Source organism: Miscanthus floridulus, chromosome 2, assembly GCF_019320115.1.
Source record: "Miscanthus floridulus cultivar M001 chromosome 2, ASM1932011v1, whole genome shotgun sequence".
Lineage (NCBI taxonomy): Eukaryota > Viridiplantae > Streptophyta > Magnoliopsida > Poales > Poaceae > Miscanthus > Miscanthus floridulus.
This window is the reverse complement of record NC_089581.1, coordinates 37,929,121-37,940,198: the sequence shown is the minus strand read 5'-3', so window position 1 is coordinate 37,940,198 and position 11,078 is coordinate 37,929,121. Positions and strand designations below refer to the sequence as shown.

The 11,078-nt window shown below is 42.8% G+C and overlaps 2 protein-coding genes across 2 annotated transcripts; one reads left to right on the top strand and one right to left on the bottom strand.

Moving 5' to 3' along the window:
- Positions 1 to 443: 443 nt before the first annotated feature.
- On the bottom strand, positions 444 to 5,295 carry LOC136522050 (E3 ubiquitin ligase PQT3-like). Its single transcript, XM_066515841.1, has 6 exons — positions 4,617 to 5,295; positions 3,286 to 3,388; positions 2,736 to 2,873; positions 2,203 to 2,648; positions 1,255 to 2,008; positions 444 to 1,124 (listed from the first exon to the last, which is right to left on the bottom strand). Exons 1-6 carry the CDS (start codon positions 4,798 to 4,800, stop codon positions 713 to 715), a joined length of 2,037 nt encoding a protein of 678 aa, XP_066371938.1. The 5' UTR covers positions 4,801 to 5,295; the 3' UTR covers positions 444 to 712.
- Positions 5,296 to 5,602: 307 nt separating this feature from the next.
- LOC136538498 (pre-rRNA-processing protein TSR2-like) lies at positions 5,603 to 9,128 on the top strand. The gene is made up of 4 exons (XM_066530458.1): positions 5,603 to 5,920; positions 7,470 to 7,561; positions 8,506 to 8,619; positions 8,734 to 9,128. Exons 1-4 carry the CDS (start codon positions 5,710 to 5,712, stop codon positions 8,917 to 8,919), a joined length of 603 nt encoding a protein of 200 aa, XP_066386555.1. The 5' UTR covers positions 5,603 to 5,709; the 3' UTR covers positions 8,920 to 9,128.
- Positions 9,129 to 11,078: the final 1,950 nt, after the last annotated feature.

Below are 11,078 nucleotides of genomic sequence, written 5' to 3'. Positions count from 1 at the left end.
ACCGATGCGTAGTGGAATCCTAAGCCAGGATAGTAACGTGAAGAGAGGCAAAGGAAGACCGAAGTTGACCTGGATAGAGGCAATAAAAAGAGACTTAAAATGATGAAATATACCCAAAGACTTAGACTTAGATAGAAGTGCTTGGAAAATAGTTATTCATATGCATGAATTGCTTCTGCTGGGTTTAAAACTCTAGCCTACCCCAACTTGTTTGGGACTTAAAGGCTTTGTTTGTTGTTGTAGGGGAGGACATTGTGATAAGAAGTAAAAAAGACGACAGAAAAATGTGGGTGAATCCAACTTAAATTCGAAGACGTCTTATCATATGATCATATTATAAATTCGCGTCTTGCACAATCAAATTCTTATACATGGTACACAAAAAGTACAATCAAATTCAACAGTAAAACGGTTCTTGTAGGGTAAAAGGGAGACCAAATAAGTAAAAGAACACTTGGAAACTTATTGAGATTCTATTTATATTTGGAGAGATTGCATTACAGAGAGATCTGGCAATGCTCATCATTAGTACAAATTGCTAATATCAATACATTTCGCCAGGGAACCGGAAGTTTCCCTCTGCTTTCTGACATGCTTTCCACTGCCTTCAGGGGCATACATACAATTACGAGTAAAAGAAAATCCATAGGTGAGCACTGGTGACCAGCAATGTATTGCTGCACTTGGTCCGCCGCAGTCCACATCCTTCCATTCAGTGCCTTGTGTCCACGCCTCTTGATGATCTGCGACCCCATGTCCTCTTGAAATTACGTTCATCGTCGCTTGCATCCTCCTCACGAGTCATCATACTCCTGGAACCATGTCTCGACCTCCCGCCGCTCTGTCTATCGTCATACTTTGGAGAAGAATCGCGCATCCGCTTCCTACTAGAGTGATCCTCAACAGAGGCCCTGTTAGAATGCCCATGTTCCATTCTCTCGGAGCTTGACCTTGTCCTGTTCGTTGTTCTTGATTCTGAGCCATGAGAAGAGACCAGTTGTCGCTTGTGCTCTGGTGATTGGGGCTGAAGACGAGTGTCCTTGGGTCTCTCACTCCTCTCAGGGTGCTTTGAAAGTGCCCTAGCAGCTGCATTGCCCCCACGATGCATGGGCTCAGTTTCAGGCCTGAAGAAATCAGCAATATGGACTGTTAGTGTCACAAATAGCAAGTGAAGCTCTGAATAACTGGAAGCCAAGTATAATTCAGTTAATGAAAAAGAACACTCTAAACCGAGGATGATAGGACAATACCTACCTTTGGTAGCTTGCTGGATAGCCTTGCATTGCAAGAACCTGCAGTGGCATGCCAGTAAAGGTATTCACACAATATGGATCCATTGGATAACCAGTGTACGGCATCCCCATTGAGCTATACATGTAAGGTTCAGTTGCCCAAGGATATCCATTCTTGAAGGGATTGTAATATGCAGGGTCAAATGGAACATTGTAACCATAGCCAACATTGTTAGGTTGAACGTTCTTAGTTAAGTCTGCCTTCTTCCGCTTCTTCTTTGGTTGATCTGTCCTTGTGACATCGTGTTTCAGGGCCCCTGAAACAGTGGTGGCCTTTGAAGTTGATTCACTTCCATCCTTAACTTTGAGGGCTTCAGCATTTGCTACAGCCTTCTCTGCTGACACTTCTGCAGAATTGCCTTCATCTTTGCTAAGGATTCTAGCAGTGGCTGCCAATTTCTCTAGAGGCTGGTTCACTAGAGCACCTCCTGTGGCAACCTGGAGCGCACCACCATCAGGTGCAGGTAACTTGTGGTCTGTAGATTGCTTCACCTCCCTTGCTGAGGTAGCAGAAGCGGTGTGGCTCTGTATTTTGGGGTCAGGGTTGCTGCCTGACGAACTTCTGTGCCTTGTTGTACCACTTCCACCACTGCTAGCCTGTGTTCCCAACATATTGCTGATTGTGCTTCTAAGTGTTTGATTGGGAATGAGGTCATCTGCTAGCGTCTTGACTCCACAAATGCACTTCGACTCTGTAATAATATAATCCCGAATGCCTGACAAAAGGTAAATAGAAAGACGTTCCTTATATTGTTTGAATGATAATTACTTGACACAAACAGCTAGATACTGCTATAAAAACAAATTTGGTGTAAAACATCTTGGATACTTTTGGATAATGCACTCATTGACACCAAAACAAATACTTTTTTGAAGATACATACAAATGGAGTATATGAAAACCACTTACATCTATCACAAAAACTGTCAAAACAGCACTTGCTTGTCAATACTGCATCTCTCATCACTTTTTTACATAGCCGGCAGTGGAGCTCTGCTGGCAAGTCATCAACAGCACTAACTGGGGCAGCCGGGACAAGTGAATCCAAAATGCCATCGACAGGACTGACAGTTACTACTGGGACAAGAGACCGACTCATTTTATTATTGTCGAACTTGGGATCACCAATGGTTGGACAATGGTGAATAAAATGCCCTGGAATTCGGCATCTGTAGCAAATGTATCCAGGTGGAGGTGTCTTGTTTTCCTGTGAGCAGTGTTGAATGAAATGGCCTGGAACACCGCAAGAGCGGCAGACGTAGCCTGGTGGAGGTGTCTCCCCTTCCAATGGTCCATAGTTACGTCCTGATGTGAACCTTCCACTGCCTTGTCCTCTTTTAGACGGGTGCTGTTCCCTACATGCACCATGGAACAAGATTATCAGAGGTAACAAGAAAAAATATTACCATGTCGTGAAAAAAAAGAGAATGTGATACGCTTACAGTTTGAGTTCAGCAGCATCAATCACTGCTGCAATTGCAGCATCTTCATCTTGCACTACTGTGGAGGAACATAACTTTGAGCTTGAGTCAGTAACCACTGACTTGCAAGGTACAGAACATTCTTCTGTGACTTTCCGCCTGCAATTAGTTACATGAAGTTAGTATGGTTAGTCCTCATTTTCTGCCATGCGTATTCTCAGTTGAAACATATTTAATTGATGATGCTTCAGCTATAGACCTTGCAATATTCACAAAACTGTGTTTGGACAGAGAACTCGAAGAAAACAATCAGGATTTACTGGGAGCAGTTTAGACAAAAAAAAAAAACAGTAGGGAAATAGAGAGAATTATTCTGTTGGTTTCATTATGAAGTCAAATTGTTCAGACTGTATGCACACATTGTCTTAAGAAAAATATATTAATGTTACTTCTAGTTGATTCAGGTTCCACTCCACATGAATTGGTCTATGATTTAAAATGTTGTCTCCTAGCCTCTCTTTCGAAATAGTGAATGATAATGCAAAGTAAAAGATTGAAGAGGAGACATTACGTGGGGGACAAGACAATCTTCTCTGACAGTTGTCCGGGAATGGAAATTCTGCGAACCAGCACAGTTGTGTTCTGTGGCACAGATGCTCTTTCATCTGCATATTCTGAATTCAAACACAAACACAAACACAGAAAACAGAAATGTCAACTAATAATCCACTAAAACAAACATATTCAGGCAAGTTACAAAATAACTCTTCTCATATACCAAATGATGCATTTAATTGAACATCGAAATTGAGATGTTTAAATTGATTTATACTATTCATGAAAGGTAAAAAATAGACTTCGATTTCATCATCAACATGACTAGTCGTTCGTTTGAAGCCTTAAGAAACCGGCAGTTTTACAGATTGACTTTATGCTTTTGGTTAACAATTGGGATTTCTCAGAGCACTATTGAGATGTCCTGTATTCATGAACATACTTTGAAAAAGAAAGGGTAAAAATAGGATTTTTACACTTCACAATTTACAAATATAAGCCTTCCATCAGTATGGCAAGGTGCATTTCCAATAGGATATATGCAGATACATATGGATCATTTCATCCAGTATACAGCTTGACTGAACTCCTTCAGGAGGCAGTAACACATCCCATGAGCATACAAAATGATAGGACACCATACACAAATACAGTACAATGTACACGTATTACAGCTCTCTTATTTTTCTCAACAACAATGGAAACATGAGTAAACAGTGACCATTGTACTCAACGGAATACCTATTCGTGGCCTACAGAATATTGATGTACAAAGCAAAAGTATCACAAAATCTCTGAGATCTGCAATTGTGAATCATCAACTTGCAGTAACACAGAAATAGCCAAACTGAGTGAGGAATCCAGATTGAAATAACACATGCAAAATCATTGGCATCAAAACTAGGACAATTGATAAAACCATATGCAAAGCCAAACCGAGGAATCCAGATTGAAATGACACACAAAATCATTGGCACCAAAACTAGGACAATCGATAAAACCATATGCAAGTGGCTTTTTGTTCAGAGCTATAATTAAGCAATTCGCATGGACAACTGAACACTACAACGAAGTCCAGGTATCCTGATCCCGACCAGATCGATGCTATCTAAACTCTGCCATGTGTTACAGGCTACATGAATCCAGACACCTCAAAAGCAAAGCTTAAATGATTTTCCCAAAATTGTGATGATCAAAGGTAATTGCACATAATATTATTAGGCTGCAAAATCGGTTGTGCTTCAAAGTGAAGGAAACTACGATAAAGTTTTACAAGATCATATGCATGGATGTATATGCAGAACTAAAGTAATCGGGTACAGCTAAGCGATTTGGCGTTAAACGAACCTTCACCAGTGTGGGCGTTGGAGATGACAATATCCTCTGTGGCACGACCGCGGGTTCGCCCACGGCCGTGCTTACCGCTCGTCATGATAAGCTGCTTGAGTTCAGACACACAGATAAAAGCATGGGGCACAGGCATAGAACAGATTTCCTTTTCACTCTTATATTGATAATACACAACACCCATGATGGATGGCGAGTACTCTCTTTTTTCACTAATAAAGGGCTCTCTATCTCGAGATGGCCCGAATTTTTTTTTTCAGATCTCAGATGAAATACAACGACTTGCAACGAGAAGAATCACAGAACAAATTCGATCTACGAAGAGGCGATAGGGCGATCGACGACGGCGCGGATCCTTCGAGTCGTCGATGCTGGCTTGGTGGGGATGGAGACGTAGCCTGTCGACCAAGCGATTCCTCGGGACGCCGCCTGGGGAAGACTTCGCAGGTGTCCAAGACGGGTAGAGGACGCCGGGTAGCCGAGATGCCCGGAACGCGGCGACCGGGGGTAGGAGCGGGCGATTCCGCCGGGTAAGGGCGCCGGATCTGAAGGCGTCGCCGGGGCTAGGGTTCCGAGGCGCGTGCGGAGGCTGGCGGCGGGATTGGGGAATTTTGCGGAGGCGACGGGGGGCGTGGATTTTTATATAGGAGAGAGAAAGAGGCGAACCGCGAACGCGTGAACGAGTCGGACACGGCTTCTGCCTCGTTTCCTTGCCCACGAAGGCTTCTTCGACCTGTGTAGCTGCAGTCCAACCGAACCGAACCGACCCGACCCTTCCGGAGTTCCGGAGAACCCCATGTGCAGTGCAGTGCAGTGCAATGCAAGTAAACCTGTCTTGGGCCAGGCCTCTAAAGGTGGACCTGAAAGCTGACCCGCCTAAAGCCCCAAAATGGACACGCACTCACGAAGCCCAGAACCTGGCCCTGGCGTGGTGTGCACATTTTTTCTTGGGCCGCATTTTGCTTCGCAGTCAGCATCTGGAGTCCTGGAAGGGTGACGACGGCTGGTTTCTCTCTCGGTCGCCCCCGCACGAGTCACAGGCTCACAGCTGAGAGGGAAAAACCCTAGCCGCCTTCCTCCGTCAGTCCGTCCCATGGCCGCATCCAACGGCGGCGGCGGCGGCCCGGGCCCCGGGCCGATCTCAGCCGAGGCGGAGGCGGCGCTTGGAGAGGCCATCAGGCTAGTGTTCGGGCGGTGGACGGCGCTTCAGATGGCGGTGGAGAACCAGTGGGGCGGCCGCGACTCCCGCGCCAAGGCCGACCAGTTCGAAGAGTCCATCCTCTTCTGGTTCTGTCGCACTAAGGGTACGTGCAGCTCCCCCAACATCCTCGGATGATTTTCTCCTCCGTGAGGCGGCATCCGGAAGTACAGTTCGTATTGTTTAGTTGAGTCTCTGAATTCTCATACCTTCATTCAGAGGGTTTGGAGTTTGGATGGACTGTGGAGAGAGTTGCTATGTTAAATGTAGCCATGGCTCAACCAGCGAAGATTCGGATTTCTGATTGTGTGCAAAAGTTCGATTCATTACAGGGAAAAATGATGTGATTTTTATGAATTGATTATCATCATAATTGGTTGTTGTGTCAATTAAATATGGCATGCGGAGGAACTTAGGATTATTTAATTCTTTGTTATAGGTTGCCCTTTTGAATTATCTTGATCCAAATTGTTGAGCAGATGGTCATTTATTCTTAAGAAACAACCAGTTTTTGTCCAATAGAAATCTTGGACAACTTTGTTTCTAGAACAGTTTGAACATTTCATTTTAAATTTAAAATATGGGAGCCGTTCAGCTGCAATGCATTATGCAGTCCATTTTACTGCAAAAGCCGCCTCATTTATATTTGTCATCAGCATCTATAATCTATGACATAAATACAAATTTATTAGAAAAAAAAAAAAAAAACCTACTGGATTCAGGCCTGTGTAAGTCTTAACAGATGGTGGATGTTGTCTGTAGCCAGCAAGGAAATGGCTAGTTGCAATGTTGCATTGTCACCATACATTTAATTGGTGGGAGCTTATGAATCAGTCACATTTGGAGAGATTTATGAGACACTTAGCTGGAAGTGATTTAGAAACCACTTGCGACTTGGTGAGATTTACTAGGCCCTTGTTAGGTTCAGCATAGTGGACTCAAGGATCAACCATGAAAGCCGTATGTCTCAGTTGGCCATTGCAACTCAGTGCCACATGGCCAATTGGATACCATGTTAAGAAAACTAAAAAATGATGCATCCTAGATCTTATCAAGAAACATGCCAGCTAATGTCCTTCAAGAAAATTGAATCCCACCATGCTATAATGCTACTCCACTGCAAGCTTTTTTGGGGGGGGTTGGGGGGTGGGGGTCTCCTTATGGTGCTCTTTTCAGCAGTTTTACACTTTTGAAAAAGAAAGCAGAATTAGACTTTGGTGAAACTTAAGCAGTTTTCTTAATAGATAGATACAAAATGGGCATTTCGTAAAAAGCTTGTGGGAAATTGGAAACAGACTACCAGCTAGTTGTCATTGGTAAACATAATTAACTGATTGTGTCTTAATTATCTTTTTGCCTGTATGTATGATTTCAACATTTTGTAATGACTTATATTTCAGCTTTCAGCCCAGAGCCATCTTAGTATTTTTCTTTACTTTAGTGGTTTGTATTAAATTTTTAAGGGCACAAGTGACATACATTTACTCAGGATTCTTCACCTGGGAAAAATATACAGTCCAGTTTTGTATAGCTTCTGTTTGTTTTAGGAAAGCGTTTTTGTTTGCATCTGTTCAACTGGCTGTGGCCTGTGGGGCTAACTTAGCCAGCTTGGACACTTTTATGGGTCTATTTGTACTGATAAATTTCCTTTTCAGGTCCACATTATTTCGAAGACTTGGTGGATATGATGGATGAAAAAATTTCTGAATCCTTCAATGCCGACTTTGAGGATAATAGTGTTGAGGAGGTAATTATAACCCCCCCCCCCCCCCCCCCCCCCCCCCCACTCATTTTCGTCATTGACTTGAATGTTTAAAACTTGATGAGTGTTGCCCTGAACCTAGTTCCTGTTAAACTGTATCAGTAATAAGCTTTGTAGTGTAGATATGTATGCATATTCCTTTCTTACTGTTGGCATAGCTGGTCCTATGATCTGTCATACAGGGCAACCTTCGTCATAGCGAGATCTTTAATCATGTGTGCCTGATTTTGTGCATACATGTACAGTTGGCTGGATCATTATGATTACTGTTGTATGTCATGTAGATCCTGTATACAGTCCCTCACCCAGGAGCCTAGCTCTTGTGGTGTGTAGTTCTTCCACTCTTAAACTTCAAAAAGGGTGGTTCGGTTTGGCATTAATGGAATATGTTTGATTAAGTTTGGATACCTAGATACCTCATTTACTGATTTTACCTGACTGTTTTTTTACAAGTTGAACAATCTATTTTTTCTATTTGGCAGCGTAAGGCATTAAGGTGTTCTCACTTCTAAGCATGGAAGCATGAACAGATCTAATACTCTTACCGAATAGTATGTGACAGTTGTGCTTAAGACATGATTGTACTTGATATTAATTGCCTTATCAGATCATGATACTTGCCTTTGAAGTGAAATGTACTAGATAATAGGCACCCTAGGTAGCATGGTTTGATTGGTACATGGATGGATGTTTGGATGTGGATTGGACCATTTCAACTTTACACAATGAGTATTGGGATTGGAAAGATCTTATGCACTTCATTGACACATAACTCGCTCAACAGTAGCTAATATTTCTTAAGAACTTGGTCTAGTAAGAATGTCTCATCAAATTTGTCTTCCGGGACAATTCTGTATCATAACACACAGAAACTTGCAATAATCAGTGTAGTGTACTAGTGTTCATTAGTTTCAATGATTTTTTAACAGGTTGCTGAACAGTTATTGATCATACATGAAGAATGCCTGCAAAACAATTATTCATCTATAGAGAAGTTAAGGAACTCGCATGTTCAAGGGAATGCTGTTTCTCAAAGTAGACAGGTGTGTACTGTTATTGAATTTTATTGAATCATATGTTTCCCAGGGTGGACATGTATGTACTTGACTGTTATAGCGTTTCCTTGGCAAAACTGTAATTGGTCTTCTCATGAGCAGATAGTGGCCGATGACGACGATGACAGTGATAGCTCAGATGATGGTGATGACACATCAATGATGGATGATCAAGAGGCTGCGCCGGAAGATATGGCGGTGGACAGGCCAAGGCCTCCCAGGCCTACTCCAGACGCCGATGGGTGGACCGTTGTGCCTCCTAGGCGTGGTGGTCGCACCAGGAATTAGGCACAGCTGGAAGAAACCTTGCTGAATACATACATGTTGCTGCTGCCGGCTTTCTCACGCAGTGTTTCTGAGTGTTACAGTTTCATCTTTTACATGTGTCGCTCGGTATTTTACTCGACAGGGATGTTGAGTTTGTAGTATGTTTTGTTTGCCACCGCCCACCAAATTGGTGTAAACATGGTAATTATTATAGATGCAACTTGTGATCAGGTTTGGAGTGTTGCTGTCTCATCGTTTACATGCTCCATCCCACAGAGCTTCGTCGTAGCAATTCTCAGACACCTGGGCCCTGTGCATTCTTTAGCCACCCCATTGATTGCGCGTGCATTTAGGGGAAGGTCACCGATAAGCATCTGAATTTGCCAAGAAGTGTGAATTCTGTTGGCCCACATTGTGTTTGCCTGCTGACCGGAGAATGGATTCTGTTTTTACTGACTGTTTGGGCTGCACTAATACCACGAGTGAGAAGGCAACAGCAGCAGTTGCCAGCACAAATGGCGGCTTCTACCTATTTCAGTGATGTCAGCGTGAGAACTTCTGGATATGCAAGTTAAGGTACCATGCACACACTCTGTTCATATCTGTGGATTTCAGCGTGGTAAACACGACTGTCATCATAATAATCCTAATTATTGTGCTAGGTTTGTGGATACGATCGGCAGCCTAAATCCTAAAAAGGGAGAACCTTAAACTTGGGTACACCTCAAGCAACACAAGAACATGTACTCCCTCCGATTGGGAAAGAATACAATTTTAGTATAGTGTCATGTTTATATCATAAGTTCGAGCAATTATAGATAAAAAGTATTAATATTTATGAGATCAAATAAATATTATTAAATTAACTACTAAATGTATTTTTATAATAAATTATTTTAGAGCCGTAAATATTAATAGTATTTACTAAAAATTTGGTTAAACGTAAACCACTTATGCTAGCATAAAATCCGTAGTTGCGTTCTTTTCTAGAGGGAATACTACCACTATTTGTACTAAAAGAGAACGTACTCGTACTGCTACTGCCTACTAGTCCTGCTCCTGCATTGCATTGGATGCTCACCTCCTCCGCGCGCGCTACGTGCAGCAGTACGTGCTCACTGTCGCAGCGGAGACGCGGAGTGCTGTCTGCCGCACAGTGCGGCCAACGCCTTCATGGGATGCGAGCATGGGACTGACCTGCTGGGACCGAGCCGTGAACTCGATGTTTGGTCATCAGAAGTGTCTTCCAGTGCAGGTGCGGGAGTATGTCTTCAGTTCTGTGAGCGCAACTTTTGCCCAATCCACATTGATTGGAGGCCTGGTGCCAACCCTGCCAAACCCAAATGTGAATAGAAAGCGTGCCGGACCTGCGGAGCAATTCCCATGTTTATACAAACACTACTATCGTGCATGTGTCAGCAGCAACAAGGCTGGACGATAGTGTCAGTCTTGATGCACACAGCAGTATCATGTGGTCATCTAAAGAAAAAGCAACATGATGGTGTTGGACTGTTGGTGTCCATTTGGGCACAGCTGACGGGGTATCGATCAGTAATTTGTCTGTACCGGAGCAGGAGAAGAAGATCGATCAGTGGTTCTGTTGCCCAGCAGTCCAAAGGTTGTAGCTCATTAATGCCGTCTCCTAGGCGGCGGCCGGCTACTCATGCCTAGGCGCTACTCCATGTCTGGGTCTTGTTTAGATTAGTTTTTTCACTCTCTCTATCACATCAAATCTTTAGACACATACATGGAATATTAAATGTAGATAAAAAAATAACTAATTACACAGTTTGATTGTAAATTACGAGCCGAATCTTTTGAGTCTAATTAGACCATGATTGGACAATAATTGTCAAATACAAATGAAAGTGTTACAGTGCCAAATACTAATTTCTAACCCCAATCTAAACTAGACCTGAAGTGTTTCAGCCACCTCTCACTGACAACAACTTTCATGTGCCCCATGTGATGATTGGAGTAGAATCAGTCCTTAATTGGTCAGCAATACTCCTATGGTTAAGTAGTACAATACTCTCTGTACATATGTGTGTGTTGCAAATACCTTTTTAGAGCTAGGTTAATAATATAGTCGGTTTACTAATGGTAAGGTTCTTTCTAGCTTTATCTTAGTTCACTTATATAGTAGTTAGCTCTTTACTATTAATATATAGTCCACTTAT

Excerpts from the sequence above, each read along its gene's own strand:
- LOC136522050 (XM_066515841.1), bottom strand. The coding sequence starts at position 4,800 with ATGGGTGTTGTGTATTATCAATATAAGAGTGAAAAGGAAATCTGTTCT. Across the intron at positions 2,649-2,735 it reads GATGCTGCTGAACTCAAACT|GGAACAGCACCCGTCTAAAA; the intron begins GTAAGCGTATCA and ends TGGTGCATGTAG. Across the intron at positions 1,125-1,254 it reads TATCCAGCAAGCTACCAAAG|GCCTGAAACTGAGCCCATGC; the intron begins GTAGGTATTGTC and ends TGATTTCTTCAG.
- LOC136538498 (XM_066530458.1), top strand. The coding sequence starts at position 5,710 with ATGGCCGCATCCAACGGCGGCGGCGGCGGCCCGGGCCCCGGGCCGATC. Across the intron at positions 5,921-7,469 it reads CTGGTTCTGTCGCACTAAGG|GTCCACATTATTTCGAAGAC; the intron begins GTACGTGCAGCT and ends TTTCCTTTTCAG. Across the intron at positions 7,562-8,505 it reads AGGATAATAGTGTTGAGGAG|GTTGCTGAACAGTTATTGAT; the intron begins GTAATTATAACC and ends ATTTTTTAACAG.